Source organism: Tamandua tetradactyla, chromosome 2, assembly GCF_023851605.1.
Source record: "Tamandua tetradactyla isolate mTamTet1 chromosome 2, mTamTet1.pri, whole genome shotgun sequence".
Lineage (NCBI taxonomy): Eukaryota > Metazoa > Chordata > Mammalia > Pilosa > Myrmecophagidae > Tamandua > Tamandua tetradactyla.
The window spans coordinates 152,189,002-152,215,224 of record NC_135328.1 but is presented as its reverse complement, the minus strand read 5'-3'; the positions used below and the strand labels follow the sequence as shown (position 1 = coordinate 152,215,224).

Here is a 26,223-nt window from a genome sequence, read left to right as displayed (position 1 = left end):
ATGAAGGGGCATCGGTCAGATTGGGAAGACAGAACTGATTTTGCGTGTGCATAGTGCTTTGATGTATAATTTTCAGATTCCACATATAGGAAGGCGTGCAGTCCTTTGTTCTCTTGTCCTGGGACCTGCAAACAGCAGGGGTGAGGGGGCTCTAGAAGTATATTTCTGAGATTTTTGTATATTTGAAAAATTCCTTTCTGCAGTCTTTACTCATGTAAGGCTTCTCGGCCAGGTATTTAGTTATTCATTTATAAACTTAAAACTCTCAGAGAAGCACTTCCCAAAATTACTCAGTGAACCCTAAGTCTCGTAAATGCTCCACGATAGAAGGGTTCTACAACCAGATGAGTTTGGGAAAGAAAACACCCTAACTGCAGTAAGGCACACACTCTGCCCCACCCCGACCCAAAAGCAGCCCCCGTGCAGGGGAACGGATGTGCACATTTAGCAATAGTTTCCCCTTGTACTCAGTCTTGGTAGCATTATGAGTTTTCATAATTTTTTCAGTTTTACCATGGGTATTCCCCCAAAGAAAGTTAAATCACAGCATATATCCATTACACAGACTAATTGGCTAGGGTTAAATTTATTTCAGATGATTTACCTTTAAACTGATAAACTTGCAAACGTTTCCTCGCTGAAAAAGTCTGAAGCAGAGGCTCCGTAGCCCTGGGAATCAAGGGTGGGTATTCAATCCACTTCAGCCTCTCTTCTCCTGCATCGGCGTTATTCTTCCTTCTGCATTATTTAAAGATTATTTCCACGCTAAAATCATTAAGGCACGATTTTTCTCAGCATGTGATCTTAAAAGCAGAGCCTCATTTTTGAATTTTTTAACAGATGCCCCTATATTGGGGAACTACTTCTATAATGAGTTTAAGTCTGTACAAAGATCAATAGAGAAAGTCATTCTGCTCCCTCTAGGTGTCTGCTGCCTATGTTTGGTCTGCAGAGAAGCTAAAAGGCATCTAGAATATGCACCTAAGTATACAATATGACCTTCACACCAAATGCAAACAATGAATCCAATAGAAGAGACTGTATTTTAATGTGCTGGTAAATGACAAGAACCAAAGCATAAACTCAGCAACTTCAAGTCTAACCCACTCTGAGACCTTTAAGAAATTAATGATTCTGAGTCTCAGTTTCCTCATTTAGAAAACGGGAGCAGGTTAGCTCTCAAGTTACAGCTAACTCTAAAATTCCAAATGTCCATAGCAGATAGCAATAGAAAATTCTTGAGAAATACGTGTTTTCTGTTTACTATCAGACTAGATTGATTAAGATAGCTGATATCCATTAAGGAACACCTTATACCGTCAATGCACTCAAGGTCCCAGGAGAATGAATGTTAGTCAGTTATTAACACATCCCTTCTCTCTTAAAAGGGTTCTCTTCTCTTAGAAAGGCAAGGGGTGGAGCATGCTGCTTTCATGAAAGACACCTGTAGTGCAGCCACCTGTGCATCCTATAAAAAACAATCGCCAGGGAGCCACTTTCTACTCAACCTCAAGGGAAAGAAGGCACAGCTTTTCCATCTCTGTCCCAACCTGTGGCCTTGGGTAAGGGTGTCCAACAGTTGGCCGAAGCTTCTGCCAAGAGAGAAGCTGAACTCTTCTGCATGAGGATAACCCTATAAGTCACATACGCTGAAAATAGATGATCCTTTGTGGCATGAATTTCCTAAGAATTTGGCAGGTCAGCCCAAGTTTAGGATAAGAGAGAAGAGGAATGAGAGCTTGCTACTTTCTAGCCAATTGGTAGGGAGAGGTTTGGGGGTTGAGGAGAGTAAGAAGTTGGTGGGGGGTAGGGAGGAAAAACTGAGAGAGAACAGAAAGAGGAGAAATGGGGGAGGGAGGGACAAGGTCAGGGAGAGAGAAGAGGAATGAGAGTTAGCTACCTTCTAGCCAGTTGGCAGAGAGAGAGAGAGAGGCTCAGAGAGAACAGAGAGGCAACCAGAGCGCATGTGTGTAGTGTAGGAATTCTGCTTGGAATAGAGCCTTCTCATAGCACTGCTGCCCCGAATGCCCACCACATGTTCTGGCTACTCAGGTCCCCTTAGGTCATGAGACTCTGAGCTGAGCTCTTTGAAGTCCCGGAGCAGCACTGCCATGCCTGGTCCCCAGTCTCGGGAAGCACCCCGGAAGGGAAGCCGCGATGGCCAGGCCACTCCAGAGAACATGGTAAGTCAGAAGAGTTCATTCTGACAGGGGTTGGGCAGTCTAATACTAACAAGAATCAAGTATAGAAAATCTCCAGTTGTCTCTGACTTAAGGACCTATATTCAAAGCCGTATATATTGACTGATCCAATTTTGCTTCCTGTCAATGCTAGGAGAATAGGTGTCTATAAAAGTTTAGAAAATCTATGTGAAATATTTACAGGGATTACCTTAGATGTAGGAATTTTTGTAGAATTTGCTTTTTGTCTTTTTAGTTATTACCCATATTTTCTATTTTTCAACAATGAACATATTGCCTTTTTTTTAAAAAAAAAAAAAGATGTTTGCAAAATATTTGTTTAGAAATCTCAAATTAAGGCTAAATGGGGAAAATAATCTGTTGAACCAAAGAGTTGGGATCTTACATCCTAATCAAGAATCCAAACTCTCCTCTGTATTTCTGTGCTCTGTGTACTTTTCTCATATATTGCTTTTGCCATCTTCCTCTAAGTGTCAGGACTAGATTACATAGGTGTTCTTTAAATTTTAATTTAAAAGAAACATTAACTTAGAAGAGAAATAATATAATAACATCATATTTTCGGCAACGTACATCTCTAAATTTAATTTAGGACCGAGAGTAACCAAAAGCCTCAGAGAGTTCTTAGCAATAAATAAATAACCTTAGTGCGATGTCAATTAATTTAAGGAGTGGACTTAATTCTTAAGCGATCTCTGTAGTGTCTTAGGTGGTGCAGTATATGTCTTGGAGCATGGGGGAAAGAGAAAGGATGAGAAGTTTACATTTAGACCACCTCAACAAAATTTAAAGGGACCGTGCAGCATTGATCCAGGCACGGATTCAGGGCAGACGTTCTTAAGAACCCAGCCCCTCTACAAGACTTAAGGCAAAGGTTTTGTATAACCATTAGGGATAGCAAAAGTGTAACAGTGACTTACAGTAGGCTCTTTAAGGCGATCTTAAGCTCTCTCTTTCTTTTTCTACATTTAGCAACTTCCCTATCCAGTTAGGCATTTATTGATGCAGCAAGCCTTTATCACATGGATGCTGCGTGTCAATGGAACATTAGGCCAAGGCACTCACAGCCACTGCCCAGTCAAGCCCGGTGTGGGGCCCTGGGCACCAACGTGGAGCTGAGAATGAAGCTTTCCATACTGGGGAAGCAACAGGGCTTCCAGGAGGGATGGAGCCAAGTCTTACAGGGTGTTTGCTGAGCACGGGAGGGCATTTAAGCGGAGCAGCTTTACTTCCCAAGGCCTGGAGTCTTGAAAAGAAGGCATGTCCAGGAACAGTGAGCCACTTGGGAATGGAAGTCCCTGGGCTCTTTAACCAAGAGTTGGAAACTGTGGTGCTGGTGAGTTCACACCACTCTCCATAGGGAAGTGGCAGGATCGGAGCTGTATTTTAAAATCACACTCCTGGCATGGCTGAGTGGGTGGGTTGAAGAAAGTCAAGAGTGAAGGCTAGCATACGTCTTTGCCTTGATGTTATTGCAATGAATCAACTGGAAATGATGAGGGCCTGAAGCATAACCAAGAGGCTGGAGAGCTTGGTGAGATATTTTGGAGAGAGAAATCAACAAGACTCAGTCTCAGTTGGTAGATATAGTAGGTGAGAGAAATGGGTCACTTTACATAAACCCACCTTTCGGGGACAAAGTAGATAAATTAATTAGCAACAAATTACTAACCGCTTGTTTGCAAAAAAAAAAAAAAAGATGTCATTAGAGTTCAATATTTGTAATTTTCTCATAAAAACAAAGGTAGTTCCCGGTGCCTGCCCATGCAAAAAAAAAAAAAAAAAAATTCAAAGGTAGTATACAACTTATGATATCAGTGGCAAACAGTTCACTTAGGCTTCTTTTAAGAATCTTCTAGACACCATGCGCCCAGTATTTGAGGTAGAGGCAAAAACAAAGTAAAACTTTGCTCTTCATTCTTTGTTTCTTTAAGCAATTTCTGCACTAAAGGAAATAACCTCAAAATTGCTGCAGGAACAGGGTTTAGAAGAAATGATACTTTGGATACTAGAGAACACACTGGAAACCTTGTTAGAAATCAGCGAGCTCATTTAACCTTCAGCAATGTCCTAATGAACTTTCCTTCACCAGTGCATCCTTCTTCGTCTTTCACTCTTAAGATATGAAGGGGAGCTTTATCTTTTTCTCCCTGTTTCTCTGCAACAATATACTCTTATCTCTGGCTTCTCCCTTAAATAGTAAGTGTCTTTCCTTTATGAATGGCCTGTAATTCTTATCATAAGAAAAGGCAGGCAGTAATGATTGTGGGTAAAGCAATTAGACAGGCCCAGAAGGAAATGAGCCTTCTGCTGTGTAATTTTGTGAGCCTCCAGAATTCCCCTGCATGCTGTGGTCTCTACCACACTCCAATGAGGGCTTGTGAAAGAAGACGTGAAAAAGTAGAGAAAGCTCACACAAGGTGTGGGGAAAGGACTGCAAACATCCTAACTACATCCCCAGTTTCTACTATTGCCAAAACTCAGGATCGTTCTTCAGTGAGATGTTTCCTTAACTGATGAATGAAGAAGAGTTATGCCATGGATTAAGTGGAGACAGAGAAACTCCTGAAGAAGGAGGAAGGAATCTTCCTTCTCCAGGGTTGTTTTGTTTGTTTATAATTTGGGCAGAATCTGGAGTCTGAGAGGCCTGGAAGATTAGGAATGAGATTGTTTTAGAAACCCCTGTGAGGTCTGTCTCCTCCCAGGACACCTTCATAGACATGGGTCTTGCTACTGTGGGAAGAAGGAGCTGAACTGAAATTATTGGGTCCATGGGGCATGAGTGTCAGGTTTGCATGTAAGGGTGAACCCACAGGTGACTTGAGAGCCCTGCCCTCACCACTAAGGAGGGGCTAGGAGATGCAGGCCGGGCTGCCTGGCCTATGGCTGTGGCAAGCAGATCATCATGGGGCCAATGGCTTTTGGTGACCCATTGCTGAGAAGTCACTGTCCTTGCTTCTGTCTTGTTATCTCATGGTTGCCTGCAATATCCCCCATGCTGTCCTACTACTGCCTGGCGTATTTCCTGGAATTTGGCCATTGTGGGCTTTTCACACAAGACATGTCCAAAAATAATAATGATATTAAAAACAATAAGATCTCTGATTCATCAAGCACTTGCTGTGTGCCAGCTGCTAGGTCAAGTCCTGTACCCTCTTTATCTGTGATTTAGGTATTGAAATCACTGCTAGTAAAGGAATATACCTGGATGGAGCCCCATGTTTATCTGAGTCCAAAGCCTGGGCTCTCGATGTCAGATGAAGTAATATTACTGTGCCACAGGATGGTGTTCTAGGATCTCCGTTTTGCTGATTTGCTAACTTTGGGGCTCGTGGGACATGATGACAGAACTAGGTAAAAAGTCAGAGACTATGGCAAAGGTCGGCTGGTGCCAGGAAGAAAGCAAAGCCTTTGGCACAAGGTGAAGAAGAAATTTCCTAATAGGCATTGGCAAGGAGAGAAGCCAACCCCTGCTACCTCAGAACATCTGAGCCGCCCCACAGCTCCATGGACTGGACTTGTGGAGGGAAGGAGTGCTTTTGTTGTGCATGTGGAGCCTTGGTGGGGAGGGCTTGGGCTCCACCACAAACTGTGAGGATACCCACATGCAACCAGCGTTGAGAACAGGGACTTGTTGCCTCTCCCTGGCCTTTCCCAGGAAAGAGGATTTAAGAGATTGGTCTTTTGTTCCCTTGGGAAGCCAAAGCTTGACCTCAAGACAGTGGGGGAAAGAGAGCTTTTGTGGAGCAGTAGTAGTCTGGCTGGGGCACAGATGGAATAAAGTTTATGGACAACAAACCCGACAGTCCCCGACAGAGATCTTCGGTGTCCCCACAATCCGGCCTGGGGCCCCGCCTGCTCGTTGCTTATCACTTTGGTCAGATTTTGATATATGTCTTGATTTTTATAAAAGGCGAGGCCACCTCTGGCCACCAAATTTGGAGTTACACACAGTTCTTGATCCCATTTCCTGCTAGGTCAGTCAATGCGCAGTCCAGCAAGGGTCTGATATCACTGATACCTTTCTACTGTTTGTAGCTACCAGCTTGTTTGATTCCAGGAATTTGCCAGCTTGTGACTGTAAGCCTGTAATCATTTGGGGTACAAAGTCAGTCACAGCGACCCCTGACCTAGACCATCCATCATCAACTCTGACATTCTGGGGCCTGCTGTCAACACAGTGACCCTGGATTCCATGTATCTTATTCCAAGGGTCACTGTCCCATGGTAACATGACTTGTTGTTCACACACACTGAAATTCCGGGTGTCTGAAATTCAAGTGTTGATGTTTGAAACTCGGGATCAGGCTACTGACTTCAGAAAGGTTGCTCCGCCATTCTGAAAGAGAAAGATCCCTTGGGTTGTGTCCTCATGTGAAGAAGTGGTATTCTATCAAGGGTTCTCTAGTTGATGATCCCAAAGGATTTACTAGCGATACCATGGGCCATCAGGGAAATGTCACCAGTGGCAATCCCAAGAATGTCTCTGCCCACGTCTCGCAGCCATTTTCCAGAGGTATGGAGTTCTGGAATTCCTGAGAGGTGACTCCAGATGGCAAGGCACTCATGAATGATGGGGCATGTTATTCTGTCCCTTTGCTTACAGGGCAACAGATTATCCCACAAGGTCAGGAGAAATACCTGGCCCTGAGGACCCCAGAAAATTCCCAGGCCCTTGACCCCCTGAACAGGAGATGGTGTGGGCTGAAATCACTGGCCTTTCCAGATCCTTTGTAGGGAACTCTTCCTTGTTCATTGCTTCAGAATTATTCTCCCAACACTAGGGACCAACTTGTGTTCTCACACTGAAATTGTAACTTAACAGAAACAGGTAAAGTAAGTGTGAGAACTGTCCCCTTGTTCAGCAAAATCACTCATCCCCATAACCTCTGCCTATGTAACTGGTTTCCTCAAAATGTGTTTAAAATTACAAAAGTGTGGCCTACTTGAAAAACATTTCCAGATGGGGCACCAAACGAAGGATATAGTTTAAAATATAACGCTCCTTTTGTTAGCTGTAACAAATTTGTTCAAAATCAATCCTTTCCTAACAGATAGGCAACTCTGGGGAACAGTGAAATGATAGACACTCTAAAAGAAAACAAAATGTAATTCATTCCTTTGATAAGTTTTCAAAAAGCTAAACCTACCGCTTTATCCAATTCCTTAAAATTATGAATAGTGACAAATACTTAGTGAGCTCCCCCTGAGTGCCAGGGACTGTTCTAAGTACTCTACATACAGGAAACAGTTTAATCCTCACAATTCGTTGGGGGAACATACCATGATTATTGCTGTGTTCAAGATGGGAAACCAAGGCACAGAGAGGTTAGGAAACTTACCCAAGGTCATGGCTAGTCCTTGGCAGAGCTACAGGCATAGCCTGTACGCTGCTACGCTGGCCCCCTTTTAACGGTAAATAACTAAATGATAACTCAGACTAAGTTTCTTTCTGACTTAATGGCAGAGGGAAAAGTAAAGGCAGCTGAAAACAGGGAGGCAATGTCCTTGGAAATGGCCCCGTGAGGGTTCTTCCTGCCCTTCGTTCCACCTCTTGGCTGTGGCCCCTGCCTTTGGACCCTGGCCTGCCTCAACTTCCCCACATCAGCCTAACCCTTGCCCACTGACCATGCTCCCTCCTTCAGAGTAGTCTCTCTGTGCTCTCATCCCTTCTTCAAGCTGTCATTCTCTCTGTGTTAAATGGCATTGTGGAGGGGCTGGGAGAAGCATTTCCTTGTTAAACTGAATCCCTCTGAGGTGTGATGCCTGACCGCCTTGCTAAAGTGTATGCCCTCTTAGGGAAGAGTTTCTCCACTCAAATGTTTCTCTGTGGATAGACAGAAAATGTGGCAGAATTCAATATCGTATAAGGACATCTGGTTTTTGTGATGGTTGTTATTACTTATTATTTCTTTATTGAACTCATTCAATCATAGGCCCTGGAGACTGCCTCCTGCCATCCTTTATCGTATGCCATCACATAACATAAATTCACTCTTTTAAAGTGTACAATACAGTGGTTTTTAGTGTTTTCACAAAGTTGAACAACCATTACCACCAATTCCAGAACATTTTAAATACTCCAAAAAAGAAGCCCCTTCCTCATTAGTAATCACTCCCCATTCCCCCAACCCCCACCCCCACCCCTCCAACCCCTGGCAACCACCAACTAACTAACTACCTTCTGTCTCTGTGGATTTGCCTAATCTGGACGTTTCATATAAATGGAAACATACAATATGTGGTCTCTTGTGTCCGGCTTCTTTCACTTCACATAACATTTTCATGGCTCATCCATGTGGTAGCATATATCAGTCCTTTATTCTTTATCATGGCCAGATAATAGTCCATTTATAGATAGAGCACAATTTGTTTATTCAGTTATCAGTTGATAGACATTTGGGTCATTTCCACTTTGGGGCTGTTATAAATAATGCTGGTATAGAAGACATTCATGTACTGATTTTGTGTGGACAAGTTTTCAGTTCTCTTGGGTATGTGCCTAGAAGTAGAATTGCTGGGTCATATGATAATGGGACTTAGTTTTTGAATACGGGAAGTTCAGAAGAACTCATTCAGTCATAGGCCCTGGAGGCTGCCTCCTGCCATCCTACTCCCTAGAACTCTGTGACTTACAGGCAAACCAAGTGACTGCTCAAATCTCAGGGTTTGGGGTTTTGTATGTTCTGGCCTTAAATGAAGACATTTGCCTCTCAGTGTCCTTAGAGGAGTAAATAAAGTAATGCACGGGAAAGTGCTTTGCAAACGGTGCCATGCGAAGCTCTCAAGCTGTTACCATTACATCCTGTGCCGGGTGGACCCGATTGCGGGGGCAGCCACCCAATGTGCAACTGGCTGCCTGGGCTGTGCCTGCCAACTCCGGTGGCCATTCACAAGGACTGTGCTGAAAGCAGCACCTCAGGAGTTGTGAATCTTTTTCCTGCCCCACTAGTGCCCTACTGAAAATTAATCTCGTGAAAGACTCAAGTGAGATAATGAATTCAGGAGCTAGCCCGTGACGGTGCCTGGGAAAAGCAAGAAATCAGGCATGTGGGAATTTTAGTCATGCCAGTAAGCCACGGTGGGTGATATCTTTGCACAGAACCCTTCCGATTGCACCTGAAATCACACTATGTGGGCGAATGGCCACTCTGGCTATGCTTAGGATGGTCCCTGCACATCGTTTCACCAAAGAAAGCCGTTCTCCCAGTGGGAGTGCCCTTGTACAGCCATACTCACTAGTGTGAGCCTGAGTCCGTTGCTCAGTTTTATATGGACGTGATCGGTGGTCTAATTTTACCCTGGACTATGTTTACTTACAGATCTCTGTGTCCATTTACCAGTTACAATGAGACCTTTAGAAGGAAAAAAAATGCATCCCTGCCAAATAGATTTTTAAGGACAAATGTCATTTCAAATTGAAACAGACAAAGACAATTTAAATTAAGAACTGGCCATTGCAGCAAAGCACTGGGGACATAGAAATGGCTAGGACAGAGGTGACTCTGTGCTCATGGAGCTCACATTCCAGCAGGTTCTGTGACTTTCTGCTAAAGTTCGCCTGCATACACACTGTGTGTACATTGCATACACCACACACACACACATCACGTTACATACTGCATACCCCACACACAGACCACATACACAGCACACACCACCCACACACTGTCTATTCCCACACACATCAGCCACACTGCATACACGTTGTATACACTGCACACTGTACATACTGTACATATCCTACATATACTACACACCACACAGAGTGCACACACACTTCGCAACCACCAACACCATACACACTGCTTATACACACTGCACACCCCACATACACCACACACACAGTATTGTATTGCACACACAATACATGCACTCTGTATACACTGCCCACACATACTGCCCTCATACTGTGCATATGTTCTCAAACAAGAACAGTTCTGGCCACTCACTAGGAAGCCTACCCAGGATCAAACAGTCCTGGGTTCCCAGCTGCTCTCTGGCTCTTCACATCTAGGAACTGCCCTCCCTTCACAGGGCCATTCCATTCTGCACCACTTCTGCCCATGTCACAATTTGCCCAATCGGTGTCCCATTATCACAGGGTATGCTTTCATGCCTAGGCTAAGGTTACAGGGATGCATCCTGATAAACAGATGCAGCAGTTAAGTCCACAGGGTGCTGGAGACAAACTGCCTTGCATTAAATTCTCACTCTTCCACTCAATAGCAGTGAGGCCTTGGACAAGTGTGATTTAGCCTTGCTGGGCTTCTGTTTCCTCTTCTATAAAACAGAGATAATAATCAAACCTACCACACAGGATTGTGGTGAAGATTAAATGCAATGAGCTACTTGACAGATCAAGAACTGGACCCAACATAGCCTGATTAATAAATGCCAGCTAACAATGCTACTCTTAGCATGACCGAAATGCTCATGGCTCTTCTCCATCTTCCAAAGTAACCACAGAGTCAACCCTCATGATTTGTGGCTGCCATATTTGCAGATTCACCCAGTAGCTAAAATGTATCAGTAATCCCTACATCAGTCCTGGGGGAATGTTCGTGGGCATTTGCAGACATGCAGCCTGGGGAAAATGTGGGTCACCCAATGTACACGTCCCCAGCTGAGGTTGACCAAGGGGAGGCTCTGCCCTCTTGTTTCAGTTCTCATACTGTAAATAAGTGTCCTTTTTGCAGTTCAGTTAGTGCCACATTTTTACACTTTTGTGCATCATGTTGGTGATTTCGCTATTTGAAGAGGCCCCAAGTTGTAGAGCTGAAGGACTGTCCAGTGTTCCGAAGTGCAAGGTCACCATGTGCCTTACAGAGAAAATACGTGTGTTCAGTAAACTTCATCCAGGTACGAGCTGTAGTGCTGTTGGCCAGGAGTTCAGTGTTAATGAATTAACAGTATATATTACATTAGGTGTCTCTAAACAGAAACAGGCATAAAACAAGGTTATGTAGTGATTGGTTGACAAAAATGCCGTGACCCGAGTCTCATGGAAACCTAACCCCGTTATTTCCCTAGGGATTATGGTTCAGTGTTTACTAAATCTGTGTTCATGGTGACTTTATAGAACATAAGTACTGCAAATAACGAGAATTTATTACATATACCATTTAACCAGGGACTTCTTAATAGTCAAGCCCTTATCCCACTGAGGGTTGAAGGCTGAAATATCAGCTATCGTGTCAGGTTGGCAGGGAGGTTTGGAAACAGGTGTGCTGTTTCAGCACTGAAATTACAGCACACAGCCAAACACAGGTGCAAATGTGACGCTCTATTTATAGTGCCCTTTGAGGGTCTCTGAAAATGTTATCTGATATTTAGGCACATCCTGTCTTTCCCTAAAGTTGGTCCAGCTGACAGTTTTGTTTGCATGAACAAACATTTATTACTTTCATCACTCTCCTGATCTAAAACTTTCAATGGACTCTGCTGTTTGTAGGTTAAAATACTTAATCCCTTAAGGATTCTGGGTCAGCTTCCATTCTTACCTAATTTCCCTCACTTAAGCTCCAGGCAGCCACACTCATCAGTTTACTCCCAGACATCCTCAGCTGCCCTGCCTCACTGCCTTTTCTAGTACTACCGCCTCCACTTACATGTGCCTTTGCCTTCCCCTCTTCTACATCTCCATCGTCTGCTTATCTGTCAAGACCACTTCAAAGCTCACCCTTCCAGGAAGTTCTATTAGTCCTGCATCACTGCCTCTACCATCCTTACCCCGTGTCAGAAATCATTTTTCCTAATGGCATTCATAGCACTCTTCTAGAACATTCTCTCATGTTCTGCTTATTCATATACACATCCTATCACTGACATCACACCGTAAGTTCTTGTAATTTTGTTATTTGTTACATGTCTTTCATTTTTGTAACACTCTTCCAGGAACTTGCCTGTAGTCGATATGTAAAGTTTGTGAAACTGAATTATTTGCCCCATTCAAAACCATTGAGTTTCCATATTCATTCCTTAAATAACTAGCATGGCCATGGTGCAAACTTATGTCAATAAGAACTCTTACAGGTCCTGACTCAGGCCAGGCTGTCTTCTGTTCAGAGTCAGCACCGTGCAACAGGCCTCAGTTGATTCCTGACCATGGGAACTAGGACATATTCTTAACTCTCTGTCGTTGTTTCCTCATGGAAATATTAAATGGGGAGAACAACAGTATTGATCTCCTAGGACTGATATGAGGACGGAACGAGTTAGTCCATGGAAGTCCCTAGGAGAGTGCCTAGGGAGTTGCTCACTAAATGTTAGCTGTTCTCACCTCAAGACCAATTCCCTCCTGGCCAGCACCACAAATAGAGTCTGGGAAATGGCTGTTGAGATGTTGTAGTTACAGTATTTCACCAGTAGAGGGAATCTTGAGATGATTTCCTTTCAAGATAGAGGCCAGGAATGGAGACAAACAGTTTGTCAGCGGGACTCAGAGATGTGCTTACAAATACACCTCACATCATAAAGCTCTTCTGCAAGGGGATGTGTGGGGAGATCATCTGACAAGTTCCATTGTGCCTCCTCTCTACCCACCACCTGCTTAGAAAGGGCAAAGGTTATGGCAGCGGTGCAGAGTGTGAGGTAGGAGGAGAAAATGTGAGAAGAGGGATGTGGGTGGTGGAGGAGAACTGGGGTTGTAGCTGGCAGAGCACATACTGATTTTGATTCCAAGATTTCTTCCAGGATTAGCAAAAATTTTGCACTCGTCCTAGCTCATGTGGTCACCTGTTAACCATGGGATATGGTCTTAGTGAAATTGCCTTTGGGTCAGTTTGTTCCTCCATACCCTCTTCAGCCAGGTTGTTTATCTGGGATGTGGACAGGCCCAGTCCATTCCTAAGTGCACCATAACCCACTATCTCAGTCCTGCTGGTATTTCTAGGTCTAGCCCAAAGCACACCTCCTTCAAGAAGCCTTCCTTGAGGAGTCCTCTGAGCTCCTCCCACTGACTTCACATTTACACAGTTTCTCCACTGCTGCCTGTCGGATCATTTACGTTTGTATATGTCCAAGTGTTCACTCCACAAGGATAGGGCACAACCTTGCTGGTAGCCCCCTCAGGAGTTAGTGCAGAGGCTAGTGACTATGGAATGACTGGAGAGCTTCCAGGTGTTTTGTAAGTGTGTGAGAATGAATTCATCTCCATCACAGTCAGAGAAAAAAAATCCTATTTGATATGTTGTATTGCTCGTGGGTTTGAGCCATTTTCCCCACTGCTGTAATCAAAGTGACAAGTGAAAGCTGCTAAAGTCATGCCTTATCCAGGTATCAGGGCCTCTCCCCTCTCTAGAAATAAGGTATTTTACATAACATACTGTAAGGCACTAGTGATTAACTTTGTTTACCATCTGGTGAGGGGTCTACTTAGAAGTTAAATCATTGCCACCCACTATGTGGTAGGCAATGCACAAAATGAGCTGAAAAAGCAAATGTGAACAAAACAGATATGACCCCTGCCGTCATGGGACCTAAAGCCTACGTATTCACCTAATTTATTCATTCAACAAAAACATCTTGCTCACTTACAAAATGCCCGGTGCTGTGTCTGGTAGGGATAGAAACTGGAATCAGAGGGCACGGCCTCCGCCTTGGGGAATAAATGATGCAGTGGAGGAGACAGCGAAGCCACCTTCAGGTCAATCACGTTGCTGGGGACTGAGCCATGCCCCCACCAGCCTGCCTAAAAGACGTTCAAATCTTAATCCGCAATCCTATGGGTATGAAATAGGACCTTTGAAAATGGTGTTATGAGTTAAGATGTGGACTCATTTGTGACCAGAACCTTTGAACATCCTCGTTTAGATGAGGCCAGACCGAATCAGGGTGAGCCTTAATCCACCTTAGAAAATACAATCACTTTCAAAGTAGTGGGAATATTTTGAGCACAAAGAAAGGAACAGTAACCTTCCATCCCATCCTACTGGCCCTAAAAAAATCCCCTACCTGGTCTCTGATATTTTCATTTCCTTGCGTAAGAAAACAAAGTATTTTATTTCACAAGAGACAAGCATTAGAAAATGGACTTCAACTAATAGCAGATTCCTGATATGAGCAAGGAAATGCCAAAGAAAACATAGGGGCATCCCCATTTTACAGATGAGGAAACTGAAGTCCTATGGTGGAATCAGTGACTTGGCCATGTGCCCCCCTGGCGAGTTAGAGGAGGCAGCTCTCCTGCAGCCCAAACCTCCTGATTGGAGGCATCCTTTTTCTCCCTGCTCCCTTCCACTGCTGTCTGCATGCTGGCCCAGGGTAGAGGGTCACAGGATATTTCTGGCTCGCTGATGCCCCATGGGAGACCAGCAGGATTAACTCGTGAAGCCAGGTTAAGAAAGACTGAGATGGAAGCCTGGTACGAGGGCCCAGCCAAGCCAGGCTGCTGCACAGCTCCGACCTCTTCCGCAAGCACGAGCCTGCAGAAAGACAGACCAATGTGATTCAGACTGCCTGTGGCCGGCAAGTCTATCAGATGCTTCAGGGTAGCTGTGCGAGTGAAAAAAAAAAAAAAGAAAGTGCTCTATATCTCACCGATGACTCAGAACCGTGGGCTGGGAAAGGATTCCTCTCTGAAGCACCCAACCGTGGGCGAACGGCGGCATAGAGTGAGCTGATTACATTTCAGGTTCTGCTCTCACAAACTGGATTTAGACCCAGAAGGAATCCAATGTGTGCTGGTTTCCAACACCTGTAAATTTCTCAGTCCCACAGCTTTCCCCACAAAGCTGAGTTTTCCCCAGCTATTCCTTTGCTTTTTTTTTTTTAAAGGCAGTGTATCAATTTCCTCTTGCTGTTGTAACAAACAGTCACAAACTTGGCGGCTTAGGACAGCACAACTGGATTCTCTTACATTTCTAGAAACCAGATGTCCAAGCTCAGGGTTACAGGGCTAAAATCAAGGTGTCTGGAGACTGCAGGGAAGAATCTGTTCCTTGCCTCTTCTGGCTTCCGGTGACAACGAGCATGCCTTGGCTTGTAGCTGCATCACTGCACATCTGCCTCTGTCTTCACATAGCCTTCACTTCTGTGTCACCTCTCCTTCTGCCTCCTTTAGAAGAGCATATGTGAGTTCATTTAGGGCCACCTACGGGTAATCAAGTTTAGTCTCCGTATCAGATCAAATATGCTAAATTACATCAATTTGGTGATAAGCACAGATGCAGGAATTAGGACATAGGTATATTTCAGGGGCGCTTAGTCAGCCTACCATAAATGGCATTAATCTTCAAAATAACTGACTCCCAAGGCTGGACTACACAAAGCTATACAGTTGGACCCTCTCATCTTTAAAAGCATTTTTCCTGGATCTTCACACTCAGGCCTTCCTCTCCTCATATAAAAAAATCACATTTTAAGAAGGCAATAAATCAAGTCATTAACCTGGAGGTGTAAATGAATGAGATCACCTTAAAGTGCTATTTACAATTAACAGAGGCCAAGGAACTTTGTGCAAAGGAAAGGCGCTCTAAAAATGATGGTGTTAAAGCATTAGCTAGGACACAGAGGGGATATCTTGGGAAAAGGCTCATTCTTCACTCTTAAAAACCATGCCTGATTAGAAGCCATGTATCTTGTCCTTTATTTCCGGATCAATCACATATCTCTTTCAGGCAAACTAATCATATTTTTTCCCTCTTTATTCTTTATCTTGTGGGGTCAGCATGAATTGTTGACAAACGAATATGATTTATATTTGACCTTGGGCTGAGTTTTTGTATTTTCATTTGATTATCTGCATGTTTGATATTTAGGGATTTCTACTTTGAGTGAAATCTAATGCCACACCCAGAAGCAATTGCACCCTTTAAGAACTAGATGACTAAGTTACAATGAATCCAAGCTGGGAAGGCCCCATTACTGGGAGCCAGGAAGGGCCCAGTTCTCTCTGCTCCTGCATGAAACTGCTCCCAGTCTGGTAATTGGCAATTCTCCCATTACCTGTTGGAGATCCCTCACTACCTACAAAATAGGAGTAAACAGAGGGTGCGAAGTGTCAACAGAGCCGCCTGAAATGGAATTGATGCCCTCCCATTAATGCAGAACACATGGCAGAGTTGTGTAGCCTTTCCCAATAAAATTGACAACACAAGGCATTAAAATAAACACAGCTGGGTCCAGTTAAGAGCACACTGGTGGTATTTATTTTGCAAAAATAAAATCAAGGTATTGCTTATGGGTTATCACATTCTAAATAAAAGTAGCGAGAAATACTGTTAAAGTTCACTGTCAGAATCACTAAAGTGGAGATCCAGAAGGTTTTCTGACTATAGTGACTAGGCTGAGAAGTCTGGAGACCCAGGCTTCCTGCTCTTTTCTTCTCTATTCTCTCCAGTCCCTGGTCCGTCCCCAGCCAGCGTGAGTACAATGATTTGCACAAATGTTGCTTCCGCTGAGTTCAAAACCAGGCTCGTTTGCTTAGCTAAAGAGCAGTCCAACTACTGGAGCTTTAAAGGGGTACCAAGCCTTCTACTTTTTTTTTTATTTTTTTTTTTATTTTTTTTTTTAAAGAGAGAGGAAGGAAGGGAAGGAAAGACAGAGAGAAGGAAGGAAGGATGGAAGGAAGAAAGGGAAACATCTTTAAACATTTTCTTGTTTTATTATATTTTTGTTTTGTTTGTTTGTTTTTTACATGGGCTGGGGCCGGGAATCGAACCGGGGTCCTCCGGCATGGCAGGCAAGCACTCTTGCCCGCTGAGCCACCGCGGCCCGCCGCCTTCTACTTTTGACTGACATTCTGTCACAGACCATCTAAGCAGCCACAGCTGGCTGTTCACCATTGGTGTGTGTTGGGCCCTCATTAATAAGGTACTTACTCTGAATTTAGTTCAGCTACTTTCCAAGTAACTCAACAGAGAAGAAAATCACAAGAAGATGACTCAACTTTGTAAATTTAGTTTAGGAACACCCTACTCCCCAAATGCCACCATTGTAGCTCACTAACAACTGCAACAGCCTCATGACAGGTCTTGACACATCCACTCTTAAGCTTCCCCATCCATCTTCCACAATGCAGCTACAATGAGGTTGTTCAGATGTTGTATCTTGTCTTGTTCCTAGTATGTTTAAAGCATCAGATGTTTCCCATTGCTCTTAGAATAAAAGTAAGAATGGCTAATGTGGCTTCGGAGGCTGGCCACCTGTCTCATTGCATCCCGTCTCCACCTTGCTCCTTGTGCTCCAGCCAAAGCGGCCTTCTTTCAGTTCCTCCGCCATGCATGCTTGTTCCCACCTCAGGACCTTTGCACATGCAGTTCCCTCTGCCCCTGCTTTCCCACTCACCTGCTTAACTTCTACCCCTTCTTCAGAGTTCAGCCCTTGGAAGCCCTCCTGACTGCCCAGACTAGGTCAGGCCCCTTTATCTTACACGTTCCCAGCACCATTTACTTCTCCTTTGCAGCACTTATCCCAGTTGCAATAAGATAATGGTGTAATTAGTTGTTTTTATCTGTATCCCTCCCTAGAATGTCAACTCCACGGGAGCAACTTGATGTCTACTTTGCCTATCTTTGTATTCCTAACTCCTTGTTCAGGACCAGGGTATATAGTTCTAAAAATATTTGTTGAATGATTGAATGAACGAATGTGATATGCATGTAACAAAACATCAGTGGGTTTCTGGTCAAAACTCATACTGTGCTCTATGCAAAGCCCAAAGCATATTACCTAGCAATTACCTTATGCAACTCTCACTTTGCTGACGCCAGAGAGACTGACGATCTGCCCAAAGACTCACAGCTCCTGCGCAGTGAGATTGCACTGACAACTCTGCAACCTCCCTCTTTTCTCTGCTCCAGGCTGCCCTCTCCTTGAAAAACTGGCCCGATAAATTTAGGGTCTTTTGGAGGGAGATGAGGAGGATAGATAATAATTACCAAATAAGAGCCATTTCTAAGCTCATATTCCAAGGGATATGAAAGGCAGCCTGGAACTGTGGAATGAGTAGTAGACAGAACTTGGGGACCTGGGTTTGAGCCCTGACTGCCTCTCATCTGCCATGCTAACACAGGGGCAAGCACTGTCTACAATGAAGGCCACTTTCCCTGCCTCTTAAAATGAGAGCGTGAACTCCATGCCTCGAAAGCCACATCTGATGCTAGTAGTCTATGCGTGGAGGAGTGTGCATCCTCAGTGCTTGCCCTACCTCAAAGGCATTTCTTATTTCCTAAGAATAGCACTGTTTCCTACAGAAGGTGGGACAATGACTATCCCTGTTGTGCTCTCTTTCCACAGCTCAGGGACCTGGCTCAGTGTTGCTCCTCGGTGCCAGCTGTCAGACTGGGCAAGATTTTGGGCAAGGCCTGGTCACCCACCAGGTAAGTGAAACCCATCCATAGTGACATCCAGGGAACCTGCTAGGCACATATCTTTTAGGGGAGGCAGCAGCCTGCTTCTATTTTCATGTCTCCTCTGCTGGGCTGATCTCGCCTCTCTGGGCAGTGCACATCACAGCAGCAGAACCTGCCTAGGCTGTGCAGATAAACTACACAGACGGTGAGCAAAACATCCAGCTCAATCTCAGATAAATGGCATCATAAGACAAAACATTAGGTTGTTCACTGAATCATCCAGCCATTTGGGGCATCCTGTGGATGTACTCCCCAAAGAACCAAAGGTTGAGGGGAAGAAAATTCACACAAGCAAAAGGTAGTCAATTTAAAGTGTTTAACCTTTTCTTTACTAAATCAGTCCAAGGGGGTTGAGCCCCGATATTCCTCCCTAAGGCTCTCATATATACCAAGCAGTAACCAGGACAGAGTGAAGAGTGAGCTAGCTATTGGACATTAGCCGCAGGTCAGACTATGTGACCGCATGGTGTCACGTACCTCAGACTGACCTGAGGAAGTGAATACAATATTCATCCCAGTGAGACTCAGAGAGGTTGGGTAACCAGCCACATAGACGAAAAGCAGTACTGGGATTCCAGTTCAGATCTTCTGACTCCAAGGTCTTGGCTCTTATCAAAAACTCTTTGCATGAGATGGGGTTAGGTGAACCCAAAACAGCATGATGCAGGGATCCTGGGAGAATGACCCAAGGCTAGCCCAATGGCAAAGATGAAAGTGACCCCCAGGAAAGCACGACATCTCTGCATTAACCCTGTGGACTCTCCCTTGCCCCAGACCCCACTCTCAGGGCACAGCTCCCCATTCCAAACTGCCTTGGACACACATAACTCATATTCACTCTGGCCCCTGTGCAAGCAGGTCCAGACGCTTTGTGCAGAGCCCCCACCGTCCTATAGAGGGCTCCCTCTGCCCCCTCTGAGCCTGTGCAAACCAACAGTGTGAGGCAGAGACTTCATATCTTTGTTTGCTTCCTGCTTTTAAATATCTGCTGGAAGCATTTCAACTGGAGCCACCGCAGTTGGTAGCAGACCAGGATTTCCCCCTCGCTATCTTCTGTCGTTCGAGAGCTAAAGTTTACAAACTGATTCAGGAAAGATGAGGCTGTTATCCTTACTGGTGCCTTTGAGTCAGGGGTTATGATGTTATGACGTTCATCAAAGGATGGAGGAGGACAAAGAGACAGGGAAGGAAGAAAGACCTAATCTGATCATTTAGCAGACACGGAAGTGCTCTCTACCATCCCTCTGGAGGAAAAATGGGCAGAGAAGGGGGAAGAGCAGAGCAGAGGCAGTATACGCTTTTGTGATTGACTTGAAGCAGCCTTAAGCTGGGACCTTAATTGTAGTCAGAGCCCTGCGATTCCAGACGTGTGGGCAGGCAGTGTGGGAAGTCATGTGCAGATATGAAAGACGATGACAGATTCTCTGAGAGAGTTATGGGAACTTACTTTCTTCATCAGGCAAACCACATTCCCAAACACCTAAAACGTGATAGTGTTGCTGCGTTTTATTAAATTGACAAATATTGTATTCTTAAAACAAACAAACAAAAAACATAGTGGAGGCTTGATTCAAAGCCTAAGGAAGGCACCACGCCTCCAGGAGGGCAGACACGCCTTGTCAGCACCTCAGCGCCCACATGGGGTGCTATTTCCTCACCCCATAACCTGGGAAAGCCATGCTTTGGTCAGTCTACTAGGAAGATACTCCCTGCTTAGCAAAAGAAGAGGGGGTATCACCAAAAGTCTTTCAAGAGGTGTGCTTGAATTGTTAAAAAAGTTGAAAAAGTGACCAGACTTTGGCTAGAGATATGAATGAAGCTGATCTGAATAGGACTGGGGTACATCAGAATGCAGGTCCAAATTTTAAAACTTCAACTTCTGTGTGAGACCAAAGGGAGAGATGTTTATATGGCACCGAATTTGTATTTTGGGTAATGAATTATCTAATTTAATTGGTATGGCTAGTTTATTTGAACACCATAATTACATGGAATCTTGAATAGGGAGTGAGCTTCTGTTGGTTTGTACAGGTTAATATGATGCCCTGATATATCCCAGAGTAATTTGGCAGAGAATTTTAAGGTATTTGCAAAATCCCTTTGGGAGATTGGGGAGAAAGGAGGAAATATTCAACTTCCCCATCTGGGGAATTCCTACAAACAGTAGGGACAACCAATTCAAAAGGCTGAGCCCTCAGTCTTGGGGTTTGACCCTTTGAAACTTATTCCTGCAAAGAAGAAGCTAAGCCCACTCATAATTATGCCCAAGAGTCACCCCCAGGGAGCATTTATTGTTGCTCATGTGGCCTCTCTCTCTAAACCAACACAGCAGGTGAACTCACTGCCCTCCCCCCTACATGGGACATGACTCCCAAGGGTGTAACATGGGACAGAACTCTCCAGATGAGCTGGGACCAGACATCATGGCATTGAGAAAGTCTTCTTGACCATAAGGGGAAAGAGAGAAATGAGTCAAAATGAAATTTCAGTGGCTGAGAGATTTCAAACAGAGTCAAGAGGTTATCCTGGAGGTTATTTTTATGCATTATATAGATGTCCCTTTTTAGTTTATGGTGTATTGGAGTGGCTAGAGGGACTGTTGAACAGAGTTCCAATAGCCTCGATTTTTGATTCTTAAAGATGATTGTATAACTATATAGCTTTTACAATGTACCTGTGTGATTGTGAAAACCTTGTGTCTGATGCTCCATTTATCCAGGGTATGGACAAATGTGTAAAAAAAAAAATGGGAAAAAAACAAATAAATAACTAAATAAAAAATAAAAAGTGGAAATGCAGGGTAAAAATTGAGTAGATTGCACTACTAGTGTTCAATGAGAGGGAGGAGTAGGAGGTATGGGGATGTATGAGTTTTTTTTGTTTTTTCTTTTATTTCTTTTTCTGGAGTAATGCAAATGTCCTAAATGATCATAGTGATGAATACATGAGCCAGTATGAAAGTATTATGTACCCCAGAAAGGCCATGATTTAATCCTAATTCAATATTGTAGGGAAGAAATTTTTATTAGATTATCTCTATGGAGATGTGATGCCCAATTGTGGATGTGGCCTTTGATTAGATGGAGATACAACTCCACCTACTCCAAGCGGATCTTGATTAGTTTACTGGAATTCATTAAAAGAGAAAACATTTTGGAGAAAGTCAGAAATGACAGAAACCTCAGATACAACAAAGCTGACAAAAACTTCAGAGCAGAGCTGACACAGATGCCGATGCTTAGAGAACAGAAACATGGATGTTTGGAGATACTTGGAGCCCAGCAGATGCTGCCATGAGATGTTAAGCCAGAACCAGTTGAGGACCCAGGGAAGCCAAGAGATGAAAGCCAGCCCCAGACAAGCAAAGTGAAGAACCCCCTACAGGAACAGAGGCTGAAGGCAACAGAGGTCAGGAGCAAGGGACCAGCAGATGCCAACCACGTGACTTCCCAGCTGACAAAGCTGAAAAGAGACTGTTTTAGCTTGCTAGCTGCTGGAACGAAACACACCAGAGATGGATTGGCTTTTAATAAAAGGGGATTTATTTTGTTAGTTCTTCAGAGGAAAGGCAACTAGCTTTCAACTGAGGTTCTTTCCTACATGGGAAGGCACAGGATGGTCTCTGCTGGCCTTCTCTCCAGGCCTCTGGGTTCCAACAACTTTCTCCGGGGTGATTTCTTTCTGCATCTCCAAAGGCCTGGGCTGAGCTACAAGTGTTGAGATGAGGTGTGCTGAGCTTCTTGGGCTGTGCTACGTTGCGCTCTCTCATTTATGCACCAGCCAATTAGGTCAAACATTATTCGTTGCAGCAGGCACGCTTCCTAGCTGACTGCAGATGTAATGAGCAACAGATGAGGTTCACATACCATTGGTTCATGACCACAGCAACAGAACTAGGTGCCTTCACCTGGCCAAGTTGACAACTGAATCTAAGTACCACAGAGATCTATCGGGCTTTCCTGAATTAAGGTACCTTTTACTGGATGCCTTAGTTTGGACATTTTCATAGGCTTGGAATTGTAAACTTGTAACTTATTAAATTCCACTTTTTAAAGGCCTTTCCACTTCAGGTATATGTGCATTCAGGCAGCTTGCAAACACAGTTTTTGATACCAGAGAAGTGGGGTGCTGATGCAGTTTGCAAATGCCAAAATGTTGGAACAGCTTTTTAAATGGATAAGGGGAAGATTCTGGAAGAGTTGTGAGGAATTTGATAGACAGGTCCTAGAATACTTTGAAGACACTGTTGATAGAAGCATGGACTCTAAAGATACTTCTGATAAGGCTTTAGACAGAAATGGTGAATGTATCACTGAAAAAAGGAAGAAAGGCATTCTTTGTAGGTAAAATTTGAGAGTGATAAACGTGGATATTTAACAGAAGAAATTTCCTAATTAAAAGTAGAAAATGCAGTTTGGCCGCTCCTTGCCACTTACAGTAAAATGCGAGAGAAAAGCAAAGTTGAAAACTGAATGATTAGGTACAAAGAAAACAGAAATTGGTGTCCTAGAAAATTCTGGGCTTCCAGAAAATGAGACCCCAGTAAATAGGGCCCCATGTGAGGATTTATCCAGCATGGAAGTAGTCACCCATTACAGGAGAAGTGAGAATTTGAGATGGAGTTATCCAGGAAGGATTTATGGAAAGTCCTATTATCTGATGGGTATAGTCCCAGAGTATTGCATAGAATGTCAACAAAAGTGTTATAGGATCTGTATAAATGGAACCCTTGCCAGTCTGGACCAAAAGAGACAGAAAAGGAACAAAGTGAAGGAAAAATGTCTTCAGAGGCAGAACCATGGAAGCTAAGGTCCGGAGCCAGGAAACCTCAGGCCAGGAGAGCAGATTGACCCATATATGTGAAGAGGGTAAATTTGCCCAGAAGCACAGAGTGGGCTTTCTGCTTCATTGCTCAGGAAGAATTGTGTTGCCTCCAGCCTCAGAGAAGGTGGAGCACATAAACTGGAGACTGGGGGGAGCCTGACTGCCACCCTTTGTTCTGGAAGGGTTGAGCATGTGCCCCAGAGATGGCAGAGATCCCAGGTTCTGCACCAGTGAATAGAGAGGGTGGAGCTGAGACAAAGGTGGTCCCTCCAACTAACCCCAGTGTTGCAACACAACCCAGCATCTGGAGAGAGAGCAAGGCCATTGCGTAGGCCCTTGGAAAGGGTGGGACTGCTGCTTTTTAAGTCCCAAGGATAAATGACTCTCAGACTGTGAAATTCAATGGGGTTTGCCTTATAGGCTTTAAGAACTGCTATGACCCCTGTTTACCTTTTGATTTCTCCCTATGGCAATGGCAACAACAGAAATGAACTGTCCCTTCATTTATATTGGCAGCAGACAACTTGTTCTACATTTCACAGATCTAGAACCAGAGGAGAATTTTGCCTTATGACAGATCATGCCTGTAGCTGACTTTAATGAGATTTTGTACTGTTTCTGACTTTGTATTATATTTGTATTGTTACTGAAATGATTTAAGTCTTTAGGATATTGTGATGGACAGAATTTATTTTATATATGGAAAACACATGTCTTTCAGGGGCCAGAGGATGGAATACGCTGGTTTGAAAGTACTATGTACCCCAGAAAAACCATGTTTTAATCCTGATTCATACTTGTGATGACAGCCATTTCCTTTAATCCTAATTCAATATTGTAGGGCAGAAACTTTTTATTAGATTATCTCCATGCAAATGTGATGACCAATTGTGAGTGTGGGCTTTGATTACATGGAGATGCGACTCCACCCATTCCAGGAGGATCTTGTTTACAGGAATCCATTAAAAGAGGAAACATTTCGGAGAAAATCAGGAATGACAGAAACCTCAGAAACGACAAAGCCAACAGAAACTTCAGCTGACACAGATCCTAAAATTTGGAAAACAGAAATATGGATGTTTGGAGATACTGGGAGCACAGCAGATGTTGCCATGAGATGTTAAGAAGCCATAACCTGGAGAGGGCCCAGGGAAGCCAAGAGATGAAAGCCAGCCCCAGAGAAGCAAAGTGAGGAATCCCCACAGGAACAGAGGCTGAAAGCAATGGAGGTCAGGAGCAAGGGACCAGCAGATGCCAGGCACATGACTACCCAGCTGACAGACCTAGTCCAGCTTAATCAGCTTTTCTTGAATTAAGGTATCTTTTATTGGATGCCTTAGTTTGGGCATTTTCATAGGCTTAGAACTGTAAACTTGTAACTTGTTAAATTCTTCTTTTTAAGAGCCATTCCAGTTCTTGTATATCACATTCCAGCAGCTTGCAAACTAACACAGTACACAACTGTGTGATGATATTGTGAGCCACTGATTGTATACTATGGATGGACTATGTGTGTGTGAAGATTTCTCAATAAAAATATTTTTAGGCCACAGGAGGGGCCAAGATGGCAGCTTAGCAATGTGCGCATTTTAGTTCATCCTCCAGAATAACTATTAAATAACCAGAAACAGTACAGAACAGCTCCTGGAGCCACGTCAGTGACCGGACACACAGCGTACTCCAGTCTGGACCAGCTGGACTGGCTGCAAACCTCCCCAGAACCGTGAGTTCCCCAAGCCACGGCAGCTGGCACCTGGCACCCCTCCCTCACAGGCGGCTCCCCAGAGGGAAAGGAAAGAGACTCTAAACCTGGTCAAGGCGGAGGTCACTCATTGGGCTCACGGAAAAAGAGGAAAGGGAAGGAAATGGAGGTTTTTGTGGCTGCGTTTCTACGGAGACTTGGCAGCCTCTGGATTCAGCAGTGGGACTTCTCGAGCTGCAACCGCCCCAGGCATAGGCAAAAACAGGCTGCTTTCAGGGCTGTCTCCCACCTGTGCCTTCCCCAGGGGAGGGGTGAAGCCCAACTCAGGTGGAATCCCTCCCTCAAGGAATTCAAACCCCAGGGCTTGGCAATTTGAAGCCATTAAAACCACCCTACAACCTCTCCTCCATCTCCACCACGCCCCCAGCAGGGAGAGTCTTCCAAAGTTAAAAGTGCCACAACATCTTTTGTTGGTGCGACCCACAGGCAGACAAATGCCACATACTGGGCAGGATAAGAAAAACAAAGCCCAGACACTTCACAGGAAAGTCTTTTAACCTGCTGGGTCTCACCCTCAGGGAAAACTGACACAGGTGACCCCTTACCCCTGATAGGGGGCCAGTTTAGTCTGGGAAAACCTGGCTGGAGTCTATAATACCTACGTAGACCCTCCTAAGGGTGGGGAGGGAAAAGGCACCATACAAGCAGGGCAAGAAACAAGAAAACAAGAACTGAAAAATTATCCTCTGTTAAACAAAACCTAAGCTAGAGGTCCAGAAAAAGCTGAACTGAAGGTCAAAGAACAAATAGACAACAAACTCTTCTAGAAAGAAAACCCTAGGTAAGAGAAGTGAAAGGAATCTCCAGAATAAACTAATTAACGTAATTAAATGTCTAGACACCAGCAAAAAATACCAAATCACACCAGGAAAATTGAAGATATGGCCCAGTGAAAGGAAAAACCAATAGTTCAAATGAGATACAAGAGCTGAAACAATTAATTCAGAATATACGAACAGACATGGAAAACCTCATCAAAAACCAAATCAATGAATTGAGGGAGGATATGAAGAAGGCAAGGAATGAACAAAAAGAACAAATGGAAAGTCTGAAAAAACAAATCACAGAACTTATGGGAATG

General features: G+C 44.2%; 1 protein-coding gene and 1 long non-coding RNA gene across 2 annotated transcripts in view; one reads left to right on the top strand and one right to left on the bottom strand.

Annotated features, from left to right (window-relative positions):
• The first annotated feature begins 1,890 nt into the window (after positions 1–1,890).
• TAGAP (T cell activation RhoGTPase activating protein) overlaps positions 1,891–26,223 on the top strand; it is a 108,654-nt gene continuing 84,321 nt past the window's right edge. Inside the window, exons 1-2 of the mRNA XM_077149396.1 lie at positions 1,891–2,183; positions 18,441–18,523. Of these exons, the coding sequence (XP_077005511.1) occupies positions 2,112–2,183; positions 18,441–18,523 (155 nt within the window). The 5' untranslated portion in view covers positions 1,891–2,111. The remainder of the gene's footprint in view (positions 2,184–18,440; positions 18,524–26,223) is intronic.
• Positions 15,091–26,223, bottom strand: part of LOC143674080 (uncharacterized) — a 66,817-nt gene continuing 55,684 nt past the window's right edge. Inside the window, exon 5 of the long non-coding RNA XR_013170853.1 lies at positions 15,091–15,294. This is a non-coding gene — a long non-coding RNA (uncharacterized LOC143674080). The remainder of the gene's footprint in view (positions 15,295–26,223) is intronic.